Consider the following 21,943-nt stretch of genomic DNA (forward strand, 5'->3'; position numbering starts at 1 on the left):
TTTATTCTGAATCTCCTGATAACAATGCTGATAAAGCTTCTCTTTTCAATCACCCCTAATCACCCCTTATTGCCAGACACTGTAATCATGTAGCTGAGAATACTGGTACCTCTCATGGTTATCTTCATTTCCTTTTTGAATAATCATCACAGTCCTCCAAAATTCTTCAATGCTTTACCAGTCGCCTTTTAAGTAACCCTCTTGAAGAAAATAAAGTCAGCCAAAAGAGTCGCTGGAGCTTCCTTCTAACCAAGGGATGTGCTGTGGGGTCTTCAGTGAGCCTCACAACGCAGGCCTGTGACGCTCAGGGCTACGCGGCCGCTAAGAGGCTCAGTAGCGACCCGCTGGAGGAGACCAAGTCACGGGGGGACCTGAACCCAATTTGCGGAGCTCTTAGCCAGCTGTGCTGCAAAGACAAGGAAGCGCCTCATCCAGTCAAGGGCCACCACTGATTTCCCGGCCCCCAACACCGAGCGTCCGCTGTGTGCGCAGTGAGCACGACCTCCTCATGGGGCAGGGCCCACCGGTTGCCACATTTTATAGACCAGGCCACTGCCGCTTGCAGAAGACCCGTCGATGCTAAGGCCACACCGCTGCGGAACGATGATCACTGGTGCTCACCTGTGCTCATCCCCACAGGAGTCCTACCGACTCCAGGCACGGTCTAAGCCAGTCCTAAGCATGAGGGATACAAACATGAGTAAGAGGAGGCCCCTATTCTTAAGCAACCGATAGCCCAGCAGGGAGAGGTGTAAAACGAGCAAATAAAATAATTTGTTTAAAGGTGGTACAGGGCCTATCAGAGCAGGCTAAAGCAGGAGGGGGCATGAGGCAGTTGCTTGGGAGGCCTCATCAACAAGGGGGGCCACATCCCCCGGAAACCAAAGGGGGGGTTATCCCACCACTGCCTCCTAGAGCTGGAAGGATATGCACATTTGAGAAGTGGCCAGAAGAAAGGGGAAAGACCCCAAGATGTGCCCATTAACTCCTTCCTAAGACAGACAGATCGGGACGATAGTGGGCTTTTGCTCCACAGACAGGGAGGGGCTGGTGGGAGTGCAGAGACGAGGGGAGAGGTAACCTGAACGGGATGACTGCAGACAGAGGAGAAGCTTACTCCAAGGCAGGGAGTGAAAAGACAGGAAAACATACTGGAGGGAGCACTGAGTGAGTGAGTCCATAGGTACTGCCAGCAGCAGAGCGGGATTTAAATCCCCACTCCAGCACTCCTACTCTCCTGGCCTTTGGCATTATACTGCCTGGTCTACGCAGGGGGTTCTGAATAATAAAAAAGGAAATGATAATATTTTCAGCCAATCCGGGGGCAAGCTTCAAATGATAATAAAAAATAATTTTAAAAAATAATAATAAAAATTTTAAAAAGCCACACTTAAGGGCGCCTGGGTGGCTCAGTTGGTTGAGCGACTGCCTTCAGCTCAGGTCATGATCCTGGAGTCCCGGGATCGAGTCCCACGTCGGGCTCCCTGCTCAGCGGGGAGTTTGTTTCTCCCTCTGACCCTCCCCCCTCTCATGTTCTCTCTCTCTCTATCTCATTCTCCCTCTCAAATAAATAAATAAATAAATCTTAAAAAAAAAAAAAGAATTTATCCTTTAAAAAAAAAAAGGCCACACTTAAGAGGTTCTAGGCCTATCCCTATCTTCGGGGGCCAGTGGTTCTCAAAGGAGGCTTGTAGTAGGAATGGGGGGGATGGGCAACACCTCTCAAGGGGCAGGTCTCACATTCAGGAAAGACCCCACATTCTGACTCCTGACACTGTCTATACATGAGGTTATACACACAGTCACTGGAGATGAACGACAGGATTGAAGGGAGACATGGACATCATTCAACAAAAAGCTTGTCCCATTTCAGGGCCCTATTGCCTAGAGTACACTACGAATTTTATTTTTCCAAATCTTGGGATCATATTGCCAATGGCACCGTTACACTGCATTATATTTTAAAGGTAACCCGTTAAATGATTAAATACAAGTGTTTAAAAAATACATCACACTGTTATAGCCTTTCAGTCATATGGAGACCCCTTAAAAAGCTAACGCCGACGGTAGCGGGGGTAGGGAGTAAGAAGGAGCCTGGGCAAAAACACAGGTTCCCTGGCCCTCGTTCAGAAGGTGCTAGGTAGACACTGTGAATCTATATTTATAACAACAATCACAAGTGATTTTTGATACAAGTGATCTCAGGGCCACACTTGAAAAAGCATTGCACTAGGCAGCACGGGAGCTATGAGGAGTCTTACCCAGGGAAGTCTGATGAGGAGTGCATTTCTTAAAGTTTGCAATTTGGCTGTTAGTGTTGGAGGCAGAAGCCTGACTACAATGGTTGTAAGAGTGAAAATGGAAACAGCAAGAACCAACTATTCTTTCAAAATGTGTGAGAAGAGATAGAATGAGGATGTGCGCTGAAGAGAAAGACAAAAGGGTTTTTATTTGTATTCAGCAGGTAGAGAAATGAGTAATATTGTCAAATACTTATTAGTCATCATATTGTTGTAGATATTTAAATGCCTCCAGATCCACCCTCCAGTTTAACTCTGTGCCCCCAAATCATTGATTGCCCTCTGAAGGAGACACCAGCAGGAGATGGAGGATGGGAGGGATTCATCTCCCATCCTCCGCCCTCAAGTTCAGCGGCAGGAGACCACAGCGCCTCCGGGAGCAGCCCTCAGGGCTCCCCCTTGGGGTTCCGCTCCTTCCCTCCCCTTGTCTCTCTAGGCCTAGTGAAGCTGGTACTGGGGGACTATACCATTCTGTGCTGATTTCCCTGCCCTTATCTTAGTAAATAGTTCTTAAGGTCTCCTTGGTTACCTAGTTCAATCTGGCTCCCACCAGAATCCTGACTGATACATGTAACACTAAACAGAATAAAGGCCAGCAGAGTATCATATCCAAAACGCTTTTGTGGTTCAAATCAGAAATCAGTCACTTCAAATGGGATTCAGAAAAAGATTTATAAGCAAGGTGTACTGGACGCAGAATTGGAAGAATGCTTAGGATGTGGATAAGCCCAGGAGGAAGGGGTGCGTTACTAGCGCCGAACCGTTCAGATCTCCTGAATCCTGATTCTGTCTCTTCACACATCAGCTACCCCCCACCTTTTCCACACCCTACAGACAGACCAAGCATGACTCAGGCTTCACCCATGCCATTCATAAAATTATTAAATGATCACTCTTCGGAGGACTATGTGTACGGCTTGTTTTATTCGTTAAAAAATCTTGTGAAGTTCCATCATTGTGGAATCCCACCTGTTAGCAGACTGCAGGCAAAAGCTGTGTGTGTATGAGTTGTTTTGATTATTTCCCTGGAAAGTCAGCCCTGACAGACCACAGTCAACAGAGACAAGGGTTATCTGTACTCATCAAGGCAGTGCCAACACAGGGAGCTCGAAAGCAGGGGGACAAAGAACTCCTGAAGCTGTGAAGAAGCAGAAAAGCCACTTCTGACCCCAAACTCAAAACTAGATTTTAATCCTAATTTAATCACTGTGTGGGCATAGGACTGAACCTCAACCTCATATTTCCCTTCCTAAAAAGGAAGTCATAAAGATTAAAAACGGCATACATACAGACAGACCTTAACTTACATACACTTCATAATCTGTGGAGAGGAAAGGTGTATCAAACATATATGAAGAGCTGGGTGCTTTACAGAGATTATGTGTTTTAATCTTCACAGTAATCTACAACTAGGTGTTATTTATTATTTATTTTACAGATGAGGAGACTGGGGTTTAAAGAAAAATGCAGTAATTTGCCAAAGAGCCCAGGGCCAGCCGAGTCTGGCTGCAGACCCAATTATGCCTTTTCCACTACAGCACCACACTACTTCCTACAGACAGAAAAAGGAACAGAATTCAGGGAAACCAACGTTAACTGCAATGTTCAGGGCATGTGGTTATTTTGCTTAGCTGCTTCAGATTAAACAGAGAGGCAGTTTCAATTCTTCCTGTTGAAAACTTCTTCAAAATTTATTAGTCCATTTTCCTCCCTTAAGTTTTTATTTATATTCCTTCCAACTCGGTCCAGAAAGAATTTGGGGCAGCTTCTTCAGTTAATGAAACAAACACAGAATCATGGAATTTTAAAACTAAGCACAACACACATTTTACACAGAAGGAAACTCATTTATGTAAAGTGACATATCTAAAATTAGTTAACTGACAGGGCCTAAAATACAGATTCAAGATTCCGAGTTCCATATGCCTTCCTTATTAAAAGGAAATCTTCCACAGCAGATTGTCCCAGTATTTTCTGGGTTATCATGATGAAGACTGATGCTCATTATGGGTGTAAAAGTAGACAGGACAGACAAATGAGTTAAATATTTATGTCCTAAACCTAAAGCATTCAAATGGCAGCTTTAAAATAAAATTAATCCTTGATGTGCTTGTTGTTGCTATTCACCTTCTTCTCCCTAAAAGTCATAATCCGAGAAAGACCCAATACTGAAAACTCCACTTATTTCTTCATCTGTAAAATGGGGTTCATCATAGCACAGACCTGTGGAGGATTAAATAAGCTAACGTTTTAAACTACTCCTTTCCCAAACATATTAATTCACTTCATTGGATGCCTACATTGGGGGGGGGGGGTACAGAAAAGGTCAATCAACAAACTGACCAAAATGGAACCAGGATTTTATTAGCCTCCATCCACACTTTTTTCTGTCTTACAGACACACACAGTTTTCCCTATTCCAACCATTACCACCAGCACTTCAGTGTTTGGGAAGTTCTTTATCTCCATTCTCTCCTCCCAAAATACATGGGCAACCCAGATCTACAACAGTGATGTACCAAAATTATTTGCCACATGTTAAGACTATAAATTACAATTGACCTTTCACTCAAACGGTTAACACCATAACCCATACAACATATATATAATATATATACATACGGCTAAAATATATCAGACCTTGAATCTCACCTGACTTCACAAGGTACTGCGAGGCTCAATTAAATCATACAATGCGGTGAAAGAGGTCTGCAAGCTGTAAGGTGTTACCCACTGTAATTATTACCCGACTTTGCAGGATTAACTACAACAGGTCACCCTCCTTCCCCCACCCATCTGTCTCTCCCTCCTCCAAACCTTTCGAAATATCCTGAGTCTCCCTCTTGCCCTCTCTCCCTGCCCAAACAGCTCCACCCACAATCTCTAAAATGATGGCCCTGTCCCCAAACAGGACTGTTTGATGAGGCCAACTGGCTGCCAAGAATGCCAACCTGGATACCCTGTCGCTGGGGAAATTTACTCCAGTTTCATAGTATTACCGCATCGTGGGAAATAAGGACAGAAAATGGCAAAAGGGAAAGACAGAGTAAAAGTCTGGTAACTCAGAGAGTTAGGTCCATCAGGTGCATTAGAACGTATGATATGATGAAATTTAAAAAACCCACTCTAAAAAATAGGTTGATCTGGGACACATAATTATTCTCACTTTGAGGCCTTTAAAAAATTCACCACACCAGCAGCTAATAAAGAACACAATTATATTCAATGACATCTGATGGCTTCTCCACAGCACAGCTCTCCCTCAGTCCAAATCCTCCTCAAAACCGGCTCTCCATCTACCCCTTCCATGATGACCACCCTAGAAATAAAGTCACCTGGAATGCAAGGCCTAGAAAGGGGAAACATCAGATGCTTAAAGCAACATTTACCCTCACTCTATATTGGAGTTAATATTTTCATTTAAATTTAAGGCATACTGAACAAATACTATGGCTACCTCAAGGTCACTCTGCAATTCTCAGTTAGGATTAACCAACCCAGGAGTCTAAGGCAAAATCTCCTTTTCCTTGCCTGGTCTTACTGCAAAACATTTCTCCTTTCTCCCTTAACTTATACCCTGCAATGTGCATTTGTATATTCCATACAGACCAGTATTTTCTATCATTTCGTAAATTCTACGCTCAGTCTTGTACAAGAATTAAACTATTTCTCTGGCCCTAAGGTCCTTTTCTTCCTCTGACGTTCAACAACTGCTTTTTTAATTTCCTAAATTTTCAAAACACTGTTAATTAGCACATACCGAATTAACATACTAACAAGTTATATTTTTACACTTTTCATTTCCTGATTTGTCTTTTTCCTGTTGAATCACACCATTTGATTACAAGTAATTCTTAGGCTTCCTCTCAACTTAAACTCAATTATTTACATGTTACAAAAATTAATTTCTATTTTGCTCAATTTTAAAGTAATGATTAAATGACTATCAATCCAATTTACAACATGAGTTTTTAGTTACTGCAAGAGTTTTCTCGGCAAAAAAGTCAATTCTTCAGTGCTTCAAAGAAATAGTGTCTTAGCACTATAAAAAGTTAAGGTGTGTGCGGCTATTAATCCAAATTCTTAAGATTTGCTTAGAGAAGAGGAAACAACTCAAAATACAAATGGCTGCAAAAATTCAGAGCTGTCCCAAGAGAATGAAGATTGTCCAAGATACCAAATCAAGACCTACAGATAATAAAGAAGTCAAAATTTCAAATCCTGTCACCTTCCCTTGAGACTCCTATTTATTTCAGTACTGAAAACAACTTGCTCTGGATTGCTGAGATGTTTACATAAGTTCACTAATACTAAATCACTTTAAAGAGTTATAAGCATTATATAACTTAAAAGGTATTAGCATAGTAAAAAAAAAACAATTCATCATGGTGGGCAGAGGAAGACTACACCCGTTCCCTAAAATTAATGAAAAGTCATATGGTGACAGATGGTAACTACACTTATCTGGTGAGCACTGTGTAATGTACAGAACTGTCCAATCACTATGTCGTACACCTGAAATTAATATAACACTATATGTCAACTATGCCTCAACTAAAAAGAAAAAAGTCTGAGGCCTATCTCCCTTGCTCCTCACCATCAAAAAAATTTTTAAACAGATACCTACCCTGCATTTGCTGATACCCCAGCAACAACCTACTTTAAGTCAGGGGTGTAATACACTAAAAGGTCATACTGTAGTTCAGTTTGGAAAAGTCAGAATCCTCCACAGGGCTGAGATTAAAAAAAAAAAAATCCTACGTTCTGATCAGTTTATTAATAAACAGAGAAGACGACTACCTTAGTAGAGTATAATGATTAATTTCACTACCGGTACTTTATTAGTACAAAATGTGTTCTAATTGTTGCTCAAGATTTGTAGGGGGTAGGTATTTTACCATGAATCAAAAATTATAACTGAAATAGAAGTAAGGGATTCAGATCCAAACAGAAAGTAAAATTTTTGATATACTCAGGCACACTTCAGTCTTTAAAAAACCAAAAAACCAGTAAAGCACAAAGCAAGTTAGTGTCATAATGTCAGGTACAGGAGTGGTTTCCCATCTTGCTATGAAACCTAGCCCGGCCACAGAGGAATCCTGCCTTATAAATGAAATCCCTGATGACATCAAATGACAGCAACACTCTCAAGAAAAGGACAGTGAACCAGGATCCCTTGTAAAGTGCAAACACTTCTAGATCGAGCACACCTGAAATAATTTGAAGCAAACAATTCAGTTAATTACCTCTAGCCTGGGGCTAGAGCAACTATCTCCACCGCCTCCTTCCCCAACAACTACCCTAAATGTCACTCAGAGAAAATACTTCCAAACTTTTTCTCAATAAAAATGGCGCTGCTTTTCCCATCACAATACTGTTTATTTCTCAACAGTCCTTAGGCCTTTCACACAAACTCAGCTGGCCTCATCTCAATACCCCCCCCTTACCTAAACAGTGTCCTGTTTTTTTAGGGGTGGGAGAGAGGGGTAAGGTGTCTTCTTCCAACTACAAGGTTGCAACTTTCTCAGTTAGAAACCCTGGGATTACCATCTCACTTTGACTTTTTTCCTAACCTCTGCCTTCCCCGCAAACTGTTGCCTGTTAAACAAGCCACACTTCCAAAGCAAACTGTCCCAAGGTGCATGCAGGTCGTAGCGCCCTAAGCTGGTCTCCCCCACGCCACGCGCGCGAGTCTAGTGCACTCTCCACTTGAGGTACAGCCATCCTGCTTCCCCGTGGGGCATTCGATGCCACGCGCGCAGGGCACAGACACCCCGGCTTCGTCAAAGCACAGCCTTTCTACACCGTCTACACCCGTGCCCACACGCACTGCAAGTGGCTTCGGGACTCCGGATCGCCGAGTGCCCGGCGCACGCACGACCCGGGTCGGGGAGCTGCCGTGGCGGGCAGCAGGGCCAGGCATGCACGCGCGCACGTCGGTGCCCGGAGCCCCCCCGGGCTGCACGGGCACGGCCGGGGTGGGGGCTGGGTGGGCACGCCGGGGAGGGGCGGCTGGCGCGAGATGGCGCGCGCACAATAACAGGCGGGTCGCCCCCTCCCCTCAAGGGGCGGCCCCTCCGCAGCCCGTGCCCCGAGTCCCGGCTCCCGCGCGGATGGCACACGGCCGGGGAGGGGGGCGGCGAGGGCGCGATGCCAGCAGGGCCGCCTCGGGTACCTGGTCGATGGGCAGCTGCACGGCGTTGCTGAGGGGCTGCAGCAGGGTGGAGCCCGTGGTGCTGGTGGTGGCCATGGCCGGCCTGGCGCTCCGCCCGCCGCGCTCCGGCCGCCCGCGCCGCTCACCCGCGCGCCGTGCCGGGCGACGCCGAGGATGGGGATGCAGCCGGCGCGCCTGCCCCCTGGCCGCCCGCGGTGTGAGCGGCGCGGGGCGGGGCCAGGGAGGGGCCGGGGGCGGTGACCGGCTCGGCCCTCCCCCCGGCGCCCCCGCCCTCGCCCGCGCGCCCGCGCCCCTGCCCGCGCCCGCGCCCGCGTCCCCGGCCGCCCGCGCCCGCGCCCGCCCCGCCCCCTGACTTCCAGCAGCTTCCAGCGCCCCCTCCCCACCTCGCGCGCTCTCGCGCCAGACAGCCCCGCCGCCCAATCGCGGCGCGGCGCCTCGACGCCCGCAGCCAATCAGAGGGCGCCGGCCGCGCCGCGCCCCACCCCTATCTCAGGCCTCGGCGAGGGGCCGGAGGGACGCCGTGCTGAGGCGAAGGGCCGTACGCAGGCGGCCCTGCGCGGTGCGGGTGTGGGGATTTCGCCCTGTCACCCCATCTTCGTCCTTCCCGACAGTCGGCGGGCAGCCACCGTTCTCCAGGAGGAACCCTGGACAACAAAGGGGAACGGGGTGGCCGCCAAAGGGGCGACGGGAGGGTCGCCGTCGAGCCAGCGCTGCGGGAAGCTGGGGACAAAGCCGGAAGGCTGGGAGGAGGAGGGTCACAAGCCAAAAATGTGACCTGGATAAGATGTCCCTTTGTCTTCTGTGGAAAGCCCAAACTTGAAGCCAGCCCCAGTCGTGTGTGCCTCTCAGTCGCCCCCAAGTCCCCAGGGCCCTCCAGGGGTGAGAAACCCCGGTGCAGCTGGCCCCGGGGCCGCAGACTCCTCACCTGAAGCGCTCTCGGCGGCCAGCCGCGGGTCGCCCAGGAGCCGCCTGCCTCGGAGGGAACCGGAGTCTGAGCAACGCGCCGCAGACACCTTCCCCGCAGCCCCCACGGGTGTGCTGTTCGCACACACCTCGGTGCATACGCGGGCTGGTCGGTGTGCGGCAGGATGTCTGAGGTATTTGCCCAGACTTCATGAAAGTGAGCCATCTGAGGTCCTTAAAAATGCAAGTGTCAACTTTTGTGTAGAAGACTCCGAAAGGATGCCTGGAGGAGGCTATCAGGAAGGCGCAAGATGCAACGATTTGACAATCTGCAATTTTGGGGTAGGAACAGCTAATGGTGAGTGGGAGTTCAACTGCAGGTTGCACACCGCTTTGAACGCCTTGGAGGTGTCGATGTCCACAACAAACCATGGGACATAAGTACTCTTAGCACCCTCAAACCGAACGGAGTCACGGGGAAGTTCAGTAAGTTCCCAAAACGACACAGCTAATAAAGAGCAGAGAAAGGGTTGAGATCCAAGTAATCCACTTCCAGAGTTTGTCTTTTAAACACTAGGCTCTCTTCTTCCTCACCCTTAGACCCAGTCCGGAAATTCTCCTAAGCTCTCGGGTGCTCCGTTCACGAGATTACTACCTAGTCTCGGACGACGAGACAGCACGGATAGGAATATACGGGCCTCTGCAAATCCCCTGGACCTCGGTTGTCTCACCGACAAGGAGGCAGTCGGACTAACAGGCTCAATCCCTTCCCGCCTGACATTCCTTGGTTGTTGGGTTAGCTTAATCCTGACAACTAAATTGATGAAAGGACAGCAGGAAAGAGCAAAATGCCAGGGCCTTCATTCTCCCCGGGGTAGTGTTCCGGTGGGAGTTGTAATCAATGAGAGAACAGACCCGTTCCACGGACTGCTCATTAAAATAGATTAGACCAGTAATATGGAGCTCTCGATTAATATAATGTTAGAAAATATTCTTTTCCTTTTCTCCACTGTGGGGAATCGTACAAAAAGCGTACAGGTGTCTGAGCATACAAACTGATGGAAAAATTAAAATACCATTTAAAAAACTCAAAAGGTGGGTGTTGGGAACATCTTGCAACCTAAATAAAGTAGCATAGAGATACAGTCTTCAGTCTAGAACAAGTAATGTCTACAAAAGGGAGTTTCCTTAGACTGAATTTTGATCTTAATAGGATACAATACACCTCTATTTGGGGTGACCACATATCTACAACAGGGAGGGTTTTAGCCACCTGGAAAATTTGGCTGTGTCAGAGTTGTAAAGCTATAGGTAAATGTAGTGTAATATTAATGCTTAGATTTTAGAGTCAGACCTAGGTTTTCGGCTGTTTCTGCCTTTGATTAGCGGCAAAATTTTGGGCTACTTAACCTTTCTAAGCCTCAGATTCCTCATGTATAAAAATGAGGATAATAATAGCACCAAAACCATGGGTTATGAGGTTATAAAAGCTTACCTAAATGAAGAGTTCACAGCTGCGCCTGGTGTACGGTAAAACTCAAGAAATGTTAATTACCATCCAAGAAATGGAATTCTGAATATGGAAACTATTTTTCGTATATTAAAAAATACTCTACCTTCATGTTTTTAATGACGAAACTGAGGCCCATATTTTGAGCTAATAACTCAGTGATGATAGCAAAAATTTGATGCAGGCCTTCTGCCCAGTATCTGCTAATTAGGCTACAAGCTCTTAAACTGTGATGAAGGGGGAAGGAATTGAACTAATTACATATAATGCCTCACTATCCTACCTCAGATAACATCCATCCTGTAAGAGTGATTCTCACATTCTTAATTCTTAAAAAGAAAAAAAATTATTGAGTACTTGCTATGTTCATGAACTCCGTGGGGTGCTATAATCAAGAGAACAAAAATCATATACAAAACAGAATGGGGACGCCTGGGTGGCTCAGTCAGTTAAGCGGCTGCCTTTGGCTCAGGTTATGATCCCAGGGTCCTGGGATTGAGTCCCACCGGGCTCCTTGCTTCTCCCTCTGCCTGCTGCTCCCCCTGCTTGTGCTCTCTCTCCCTCTCTCCCTGGCAAGTAAATAAATAAAATCTAAAAAAAAAAAAAAAACCCAGAATGAAGTGCTATAGGAAAAGTACCAAATAAGGTCCTTTTTCTAATGTTAAAATCAAAAGAACACATCCAGGAGAAAGAGACTTGACTGGAAGTTAAAAGACCCAAATTTTAGTCGTGACTTTTCCACTAAATAACTGTGAACTTGAGAAATCTGCTTAACTTTTCTGTGCCTTAAGTTTCTCATTGTTAAGCTGGATAATATAACTTCATCCTACCTTACAGGAATATTCTGACTATGAACGTGAAATTGACAATAGGCTGTTATTTTTAAGATATTAATAGTATTAGTGTTAGAAATAATAATTCGTAGGGAAGAGGTTTCCGTATAGCAACCACCTTTGAACAAGAGTTACTTAGACCCAATTGTAAGAGCACTGATCGGAGTTCACATATAATAAAATGACTGTCTACCTTGCTCTCTCCTCCTAAAATGGCTGTGGTAATTAAAGATTGCTAAAATGAAACTTATTTTTAACTTTGAATAAATCACTCAGAAGAAATGAATAATCTGCCAAGCTGCTTTTGTTTCATAAAAATGGTATGTGTCATGAAAGGAGACTTCTTAGGCAATTATTCTCCCTGGTCTATGCTCCTATATCTCAGAATAACTTGGAGGATGAAGGGCATTGGACCATACACATAGTAAAAGCCCCAGTTAACTGATTGGCATCTTCAAGCACTTACAAGCTAACCCTAACCGATCAAAAACTGAAATTCAGGAAGTCACCCTTTAAGACCTAACATGCTTCAATTAGGACATCACAAAGTACACCGAACAAGAGGTAACAAACACAGGAAACTGTAAAGGTAGGAGATCTGCATTGAAGTCCTGGCTCAGCTGACTTCTGGCTCCGCCACTTATGAATAAGTCGCTTCGGTTTCGTTTATGTACACATTAGGAGATTTAGAAACTAAATAATTTCGCGGTTGCCTTCTTTGTCTAAAATTATATGATTCCTGGGACACCTGGGTGCCTCAGTAGGCTAAGCGTCTGCCTCTGGCTCAGGTCATGATCCCAGGGTCCTGGGATGGAGCCCCGCAATCGGGCTCCCTGCTCAGTGGGGAGCCTGCTTCTCCCTCTCCTCCCAGCTCCTGGCTCCTGCTCTATCTCTGTCTCTCTCTCTCAAATTAATAAAATCTTTTAAAAAATATTATCCGATTCCCAAGAATTTCTAGATTTTTTTCTGTCTCCCTGAGCCTACATACAGTCTAGGTTTATTTGACTTAAGTGCTGCAAACAAAACTATTACTCATCAGTTTGAGGATTGCATTGCTTTCCAGTTGCTGTTCTGGTTTCAGAGCTACCTCTGATTTATCTCTAATCAAACTTTCTTCTTCAAAATGTCTGTGATTTTCAGTGACCCGTGATGACTTCTGAGTTATATCTGTGCATCTTGGGGAAACATTCCATTTTCCTCATAGATTTACTCAGCTTTTTCACCTTTAGATGAACGAGTCAAGTCTCCATAAAAAGAACAGCCCCTTAGCGCTTAGAGTATGCCATCTGAAACCCTTTGTCCCTAGGTATTTTAAAACAGTGTACAGGGCGCCTGGGTGGCTCAGATGGTTAAGCGTCTGCCTTCGGCTCAGGTCGTGATCCCAGAGTCCTGGGATCGAGTCCCGCATTGGGCTCTCTGCTCCCTGGGAGCCTGCTTCTCCCTCTGCCTCTCTCTGTCTCATGAATAAATAAATAAAATCTTTAAAAAAAATGAAACAGTGTACAAACTCTCATGCTTCCACATGTTTGCATAATGGCATTTGTGTCCAAATTATGAAACACGTTAAATGTAAGTCGCCATACCCACCCCAGATTCCATCATGATACCATCACCACAAGGAATGCTGACTGCATCTACTTGGGGTGCTACACTGTGTAAGAAGAACTCACTTCCTCAGTTCTGCTTAATATTCCAGGTTATTTCTGTTTACCTATAATTACAAGAAGAGTTCCTTTCCTTAGATATGTGGACCTATCACTGCTCTTCTAACTAGTCTAGTCTGACTAGAGGAGAGGAGTTATACCCTCCTCTTCTGTTACCAGCTCTGCAGTAAAGAGAAAGCCTTTGGTGATTCTCCAGCCCACCACGTTCTGTGTAGTCCCCCAGAGGCCTAACACTTTGAGCAAATTTCCCTCTTCGTGGGTAAATGTGTCAAAGAACATATTGTGTTGTAGATATTTTCTGCACAAACCCTTCCTCCATTTCTGTCATTTTTCAGATGCTGGGTTTTGCTTCACAGATTACAATATTGATGCTAGAGTCCTAAGCAGTAAAGAATTAGGAATGAGAATCATCTCTATGTATAAGGTCTGTGGTTACCACATCTGACCTAGTTCCCTTGTCAAAGGACTTGCTCTCCTGGACAGATGACTCTTCTGGTTAAACATAAGGTACATGCTAAGGAATGCTTTGTAATCAGATAATGACCTGGTTTTGATTTCATCAAATTATCTTTTAATATATTTTTCACTTAAAAGCTGATAGCTATTCTCTCTTATTTGTGTTCTTATATGTAAATTCTGATCTGGGCTTTAAATACTGTATATCACAAGACAGTTCCTATGAAAATCACAAATCACATTAGGGGCACCTGGGTGACTCAGTCAGTTAAGCCTCCGACTATTGATTTCGGCTCAGGTCATGATCTCAGGGTTGTGAGATGGAGCCCTGTGTCAGCTCTGCGCTCAGTGGGGTGTCTGCTTCTCTCCCGCTCTCTCTGCCTCCCCCTGCCCTGCTCGCTCTCACGTATGCTTTCTCTCTCTCTCTCTCCCTCTTTCATTCTTCCTAAAATAAATAAATATTTATTTATAAATATTTATAGATATATATAAATATATAGATTTATTTATAAATATCATAAATATTTATAAATAAAATAAAATAAAATCACAACACAACACAGTGGAAATCTGGGGTGCCTGGCTAGCTCAGTTGGTAGAACATGTGACTCTTGATCTTGGGGTGGTGAGTTCAAGTCCCATGTTGGGCATAGGGTTTACTTAAAAAACAAAATAAAATTGAGCTATAATTAACAAGATATTTTTAAAAAATCAAGTGGAAATCTGTAATGAAAGAGGTACCAAATGTTCCCAAGGTAGCTTAAACCAATTGCACTATTAGATTTATAAATGAGTTGCCACTTCCAAAATGAGAATGTAGATCAGGTGAAAATACTACCAGTGGAAGCTCCTTTCTCAGATTCTTCATTTGAAATATTACCCCTAATTTTGGTGAGGCATTGGGAGGGTAGGATTACAGAAAGTGCTAGGTAAAGAAGTTGAGCACTGGAACCAGATTTCTTGAATTTGAAGCCTACTTGTTACTTATTTGTTTGGGGCGAGTTATTTAACCTCCTTGGGGCTCAATCTTCCCATCTATAAAATGGGAATAATAATGATTTGTGCCGTTCAAATCACATGATTCTTTTCACACTGTAAACTCTCAATAAACAGTAGCCATCATCACCCCCACCATCATCATCGTCCTCACCATTGTTATTATAGGAGTCTCAGGTCTCAAAGTATACAGTCACATTTACAAGGGAAGCCATAGACTAAGTAGAAGTGTAGATTAACAACAAAAAGTTTAGTTGGTTTACCCCTCCAAATTGAGATTAACAAAACCACTGAGGACTAAAATTTGGAGTAAAAAGAGAACATTGATTTATTTTTAAATTTAATTGTTTTAAATTTTTATTAAGTTCTGTTTAGTTAACATACAGTGTTAATTTCAGGTGTACAGTGTAGTGATTCTACACTTCCATACATCACCTGCTGCTCATCACAAGTGCCCTCCTTAATCCCCATCACCTATTTCACCCATCCCCCCACCCACCTCCCCTCTGGCGACCATCAGTTTGTTGTCTATAGTGTTTCTTGGTTTGCTTATCTCTCTCTTTTTTCCCCTTTTGCTCATTTGTTTTGTGTCTTAAATTCCACATATGAGTGAAATCATATGGTATTTGTCTTTCTCTGACTTAGGCAAATGGCAAGATTTTTTTTCTTTTTTATGGCCGAGCAATATTCCATTGTATATCTCTACCACATCTTCTTTATCCATTCATCAGTCAGTGGACACTTGGGCGGTTTCCATAATTTGGCTATTGTAGATAATGCTGCTATAAACATCAGGGTGCATGTGTCCCTTCTAATTAGTATTTTTGTATTTTGGGGTAAATACCCAGTAGTGCAATTACCGGATTACAGGGTAGTTCTATTTTTAACTTTTGAGGAATCTTCATACTCTTCTCCAGAGTAGCTGCACCAGCTTTTATTCCCACCAGCAGTATGAGAGAGTTCCCCTTTCTCCACATCCTCGCCAACACCTATTGTTTCTTGTGCTGTTGATTTTAGCCATTCTGATAGGTGTGAGGTGATATCTCATTGCAGTTTTGATTTGCATTTCCCTGATAATCAGTGATGTTGAGCATCTTTTCATGTGTTGGCCATCTGTATATCTTCTTTGGAAAAATGTCTTCTGCCCATTTTTAAATTGGATTATTCATTTTTGGGGTGTTGAATTTTATAAGTTCTTTATATATCTTGGATATTCTTTATCAGCTATGTCATTTACAAATATATTCTCCCATTCTGTAGGTTGCCTTTTAGTTTTGTTGATTGTTTCCTTTGCTGTGCAGAAGCTTTTAGCTTTGATGTAGCCTCAACAGTTTATATTTGCTTTTGTTTCCTGTGCCTCAGGAGATATATCTAGAAAAAAGTTGCTATGGCCAATGTCAAAGAAGTTACTGCATGTGTTCTCTTCTAGGATTTTTATGGTTTCAGGTCTCACATTTTGGTCTTTTCTCCATTTTGAATTTATTTTTGTGTATGGTAAGAAAGTGGTCCAGTCTCATTATTTTGCATGCTGCTGTCCAGTTTTCCCAACACCACTTGTTGAAGAAATGGTTTTTGTTTCATTGGACATTCTTTCCTGCTTTGTCGAAGATTAGCTGACCATAGAGTTGAGAGTTCTTTTCTGGGTTTTCTGTTCTGTTCCATTGATCTATGTGTCCATTTTGTGCCAGTACCATACTGTTTTGATTACTGCAGCTTTTGTAATATAACTTGAATTGTGATGCCTCCAGCTTTGCTTTGCTTTTTCAAAATTGCTTTGGCTATTCAGGGTCTTTTATGGTTCCATACAAATATTAGGATTGTTGAGAACATTAACTTAAATGATTGATCACAGTCCTGGCCTATCTCACCTGAAACATTAACAGAGCTTTATATTCACAGAAATAGTTAAGAGGACAACTAGATTTAAACTTTGTCTTCTTCATAAATGCTGGAAAATACTGTGGTAAATTATTTTGTTTTTTAACTGTATCTATTCCAAGCCTTTACAACCTACGCAGTAGAAAAAAATGAAGAAAAAGACAAACAGTAAGTAATATAAGGATTTCATGGAGAACTGAGCAAATGAATGTTTAATTTATAATTTGGAGTATTACTTTGTGAAACATTTAAAAACTATTAATCTGGGAGCACCTGGGTGGCTTAGTCAGTTAAGCATCTGACTCTTGATTTTTGGCTCAGGTCATGGTCTCAGGGTTGTGAGATCGAGCCCCACGTTGGGCTCCATGCTGGGTGTGATGCCTGCTTAAGATTCTCTCTCTCCCTCTCCCTCTGCCCCCACCCCTACTCTACTCTTTCTCTCTCTCTCTTTCAAAAAGAAAAAAAAAATTATTACTCTGAATGATGATGTTGAAAATTCTAGGTACTATTACATTTCATCCTTCTGTATAGTATTTCTTTAAATACTATCTCTCTGAATCCACAAATACTTATCTTTTTTTGGTCAGCATCCAACTGGTAACCAATGAAATGATCTTATATTATTCTAGGACAGGAGCCAGGAACTTGATTTTATTGTATAAAGCCACTCTATTCCTCTTTGTGTAAAATATATTCAGCTTCTGGTCCCTGGATACTTATCTGAGAGAGCACTCAAAATTGTTCCCTCTGGAGTTGCTTGAGTGTCACTGAGAAATAAATTGAAAGAAAAATAAAGCCCACTCCAATATGTCTGATGCAACCCAACAAGTCAGTGTGTCTCAGTGGCTTCCACAGGACTACCTTTACCAGAATCACCGAGGACACTTGTTTAAAATCCCGATTTCTGGATAATACAAAACACATAGAGAATCAGAATTCAAAGAAGGAGAAGGAGAGAGGGGGATGGAGAGGATTTAAAGGTCAGGGCCCTGGAATCTGAATTTTACCAGTGTCCATGGGTAATTCCTAAGCACACACTGAAGTTTAAGAACCATTGCTCTAGGATCTTATTTTGTTAAGAACCTCATTTTAATGAAGCAAATACCAAAATAAGCCACAGATGTTGACTCTTATACTAGAACAAGTAATTTAACTAGGTTTCAAGGTCTTTCAGATTTATAAATAATCAATCCATAACCCTTTTTCTATGTCAAAATAAATCCACTAATACTAAATTAGTAATAACTATGACAACATTACTAGACTCATTCTGTAATTTAAATGAAATCAAAATGAAATGCTCAGAGTAAATTCTTGATTGTATATGTGTAATAAAGATATAAATATTCTTCGATGTTTCTGGTAACTGTGGTTTCTTACAAATATCATAAATCTGCCAACTTTGAGATCCTGCATTTGAGAGCCAGCATTGGCCAATATACCATTCAAATGATAGAGTATTTGGACCAGGAAGAGAATGTGGGAAGAAAAGGGAATTCATTTACCACAGTGTTCAGTTTTAAGAGGATTGTTTAGATCAAGACCTATAAATAATATGCATATCTAAAGTCTTTTCCAAGGAATGGTATATCCAAGGACTTCTATGAAGTAAAAGCAAATATAGACAAATATTAACAAGATCATCCAGGGAGAAGACGAAAAGAGAAGCAGTTAAGAGGCCTTAGAACAGTACAGGTATTTTTTTTTTGCTTTTATTTTTTGAATTTCACTGCTATTTATGTGAAATGGCAATATGTGTACAAGTTAAAAATCCAATAGCACTGTCTGACTTTAACAAGAAAGGAAGCTTCCCCTAACAACTCCTGATTTCTCCCCATTCCTGATTGTTGCTTCCCACAGTCAACATTTTCAACTCTTAAAATTGTTGGTATGGTCCCCTGAGTTTTCTTCAAAAAAAAAAAAGTTTACACTGCTATTTCAAGACTTACTCATTTTAAACATTATACATTGACCACTTTACTGTGGATGATGAGAATATAGCTATTTTTCCACCCTTCCTTCAGCTCTATCTTCCCAATATAATTATATCACTACTGTGGGTTAAATAAATATTCAGAGTTTCCATTATTATAACCTCATAAATATTCTTCAAAGATGAGCCATATAGTATACTGTGATTGTGTTTCCATGTCTCTACTACTTTGTATTTGTCCTGGAGGTAACATTTACCTTTCTTTTTCTTCATTCAATTTTCTGTGTAGCTATCACTAATTCATCTCCTAATCTGGCCCCACAACTCTAAAACTCCTATCAACAGGGCTGTAGGCATGGGGTAATCTATCGGTTTTATGCTTCCCTGGGTGTTCTGCTACATTCTCCTGCTCCATTCTGGACTGGCTGCTCTCTGAGCTCTAAAACAAGCCTTCAGCCTAGGGTTTTCATCTGGTGTCATGGAAGGATTTCTTTCACTTTTTTCCTATATTGGAACACCTGAATGTTACACAGCCAGGAACAACACTCAGTTACACCACTGGACTGTTCTAATAGGAACCCCATTGCCACTGCCACCTGCTGTTTGATACTTAGGATTCTAGGGATCAGATAGCACATGATTTCTCAGCAGGCACAATACTGCTCCAATAGGGACAAAAATGGTTTGGGGAGGGAACAGGTAGGCCAAACATATTTGCTTTTTTAAAATATAAAGCATATACTGGGGCATCTGGGTGGTGCAGCCAATTAAGCTTCAGACTCTTGGCTTCAGCTCAAGTCGTGATCTCAGGGTCGTGAAATCCAGCCCCGTGTTGGGCTCATGTGCTGAGTGTGGAGTTTGCTTGAGATTCTCTCTCCTTTCCCCTCTGCCCATTCCACTTGTGCGCGCGCACGCTCTCTCTCTCTCAAAGTAAGTAAATAAATCTTTAAAAAAATAAAATATAGAACATATATATAGCACATAAACGGATATACAATATATCTGTGATATTAACATTTCATAGGTGGGAGTAATTAGGAAGGGAAATCTAAAAAGGCTCCTCGGGGGAGCAATGATAAAAAGAAAAAAACTTGAGAAACACTGAGCTACTACAGCCTTTGCCACAGATGCCACAGAATATCTGATACCCTATGTAGCTACTACCTCACACATCTCCACTTTCCAAGTCCCTAATGGGTGGGTTTGCTTGATGGGACCTTGGCAAAGCACAGCACTTTTGCTGCATGGGAACCTGGGAAGTACTTTTTTAGCTCTGGAGTATTTAAAGTAGAGGAAGGCCGTTAGGAAGAGGAAAGAGGGGGAGTGGCTGTTGAGTGCCCCAGTCTGTAATATCTGCCTGGAATTGTAGGTTGAAACCCTTTTGCACTTAGAATCTTGAAGGCAGTGCTCCATTTTATTATGAGCTCCAATGATGCTGTAAAGAAATGCCACTTTAATTCCTGATTCTTTGTATATGATCTTTTTTTCCTTCTTCTTCTTTTTCTTCATCTGAAAGCTTTTTGGATATTCTTGTTATCATTAACATTCTGAAATTTTAGTGATGTGTCTTGGGATGTCTTTTCTACTTCTTATACTGGGTATTTTGGGGGCCCATCCATTTCCAGAAACACATGACCTTCAAATCAAGGAAATTGTCTTCGATCTTTGATCATTTCTCCACTTCATTATCTCTGTTCTCTTTTTATGAAATTCTCACTTGAAAGCTATTGGACTTCCTGAATTGACCCTTTAATTTTTTTTCTATTTTCCAACTCTTTGTCTTTTTTTTTAAGGTTTTTTCCAACTTTTTTTTTTAAGGTTTTATTTATTTATTTGACAGAAAGAGAGAGAGAGACCACAAGTAGGCAGACAGGCAGGCAGGCAGAGGGAGAGGGAGAAGCAGGCTCCCCGCTGAGCAGGGAGCCTGATGCGGGGCTCGATCCCAGGACCCTGGGATCATGACCTGAGCCGAAGGCAGACGCTTAACTGACTGAGACACCCAGGCGCCCCCCAGCTCTTTGTCTTATATAACACTTTCTCAACTTTATCTTCCTGATTTACTGATTTTTATCCTTCAAATATTTTCCATTAAATCAGTCACAAAACTTACATACATTTCCCTCACTGAAAATTCTCGTAACAAATAAAAGTAACAAAATGAGATAATGATGAAATATGGTTTACACATTTAAAAATTTCATGTTACGAGAAAAGGAATTTGTACAACAAAACAAGCGGTCACAACCCACCCAAATGCAGGGGCAAAGCTGATGCACCCATCAACTAATTCACTGTGTTCTACTGTTTACATAATTACTAAATCAACCACTTAAGAAATATAAGTGAGAACATTAAGAAATAAGAGATCTACCTGATGATTTCTGATTTTCACAGTAGTAGTGCTCAACTCTTAACAGCATCTTTATTGACTCTAACTGTTAAATGTTTCCAAAGTAAAAAGCAAACTTGATTCTTATAGCCTGCTGAGCAGGTTTTACTGAGATAGTGGATTTCATTGTATTTACAAGGAGAATCTGACTCAATATAGTAAATAAAGTAGCATGAGTAATAAAGAACATCAAATAAATATCACTAAGAGTAATGCTTACACATATTAAAGTATTGATTTGAACCGTGTTTTAACTGAATTTAGCATCAATTAAATCAGCCAACTTTACATATCATGAGACATTAGCATCATATCAAAGCATATGAATTCACCCATCAGTAGTTTCCAAATCTGGTATACCTAACCCCAAATTAATATTTGTACAACTGGCATAGTTGTTAAGAATTAAGTTTATTGGGGGGGGCGGAGCAAGATGGCGGAGGAGTAGGAGACCTGGATTTCGTCTGGTCTCAGGAATTCAGCTGAATAGGGATCAAACCATTCTGAACACCTACGAACTCAACAGGAGATCGAAGAGGAGAGTAGCAACAACACTCTGAACAGAGAAGCGACCACTTACTGGAAGGTAGGACGTGCGGAGAAGTGAATCCGAGGCGATATTTGGGAGGATAGACGGCGGGGGAGGGGGCCTCCGTCGGCCGCTTCTGGCAAGTGCTAGAGCCGCGGAGCACAAAATCGGACCTTTTAGAAGTCGGCTCCGCTGAGGGACGTCCCTCCAGTGGCTAAGCGGGGGGTGGAACCCTCGCGGGACAGTGTGGTCTCAGGACCCTCGGGGTCACAGAAAGACCGGGGGTGCCTGAGTGCGGCAGAGCTCCCAGGGATCGGAGCAGGGAAGCCGGCTGCAGAGACGGAGCCGAGGCGCGGGCTCTCAGCTCGGGGTGGCCA

At 43.0% G+C, this 21,943-nt stretch overlaps 1 protein-coding gene across 1 annotated transcript in view; it reads right to left on the reverse strand.

The window, feature by feature from the left end:
* The window catches only part of MBOAT2 (membrane bound glycerophospholipid O-acyltransferase 2), a 119,699-nt gene extending 111,149 nt beyond the window's left edge, over positions 1-8,550 (reverse strand). The window contains exon 1 of the mRNA XM_028099533.2: positions 8,476-8,550. Within this exon, the coding sequence (XP_027955334.1) occupies positions 8,476-8,550 (75 nt within the window). The remainder of the gene's footprint in view (positions 1-8,475) is intronic.
* Between the last annotated feature and the right edge of the window lie 13,393 nt (positions 8,551-21,943).

The sequence above is a fragment of the Eumetopias jubatus genome, unplaced genomic scaffold, assembly GCF_037043125.1.
Source record: "Eumetopias jubatus isolate StellerSeaLion01/CBP00866 unplaced genomic scaffold, mEumJub1_p1.0 scaffold_9, whole genome shotgun sequence".
Taxonomy (NCBI): Eukaryota; Metazoa; Chordata; class Mammalia; order Carnivora; family Otariidae; genus Eumetopias; species Eumetopias jubatus.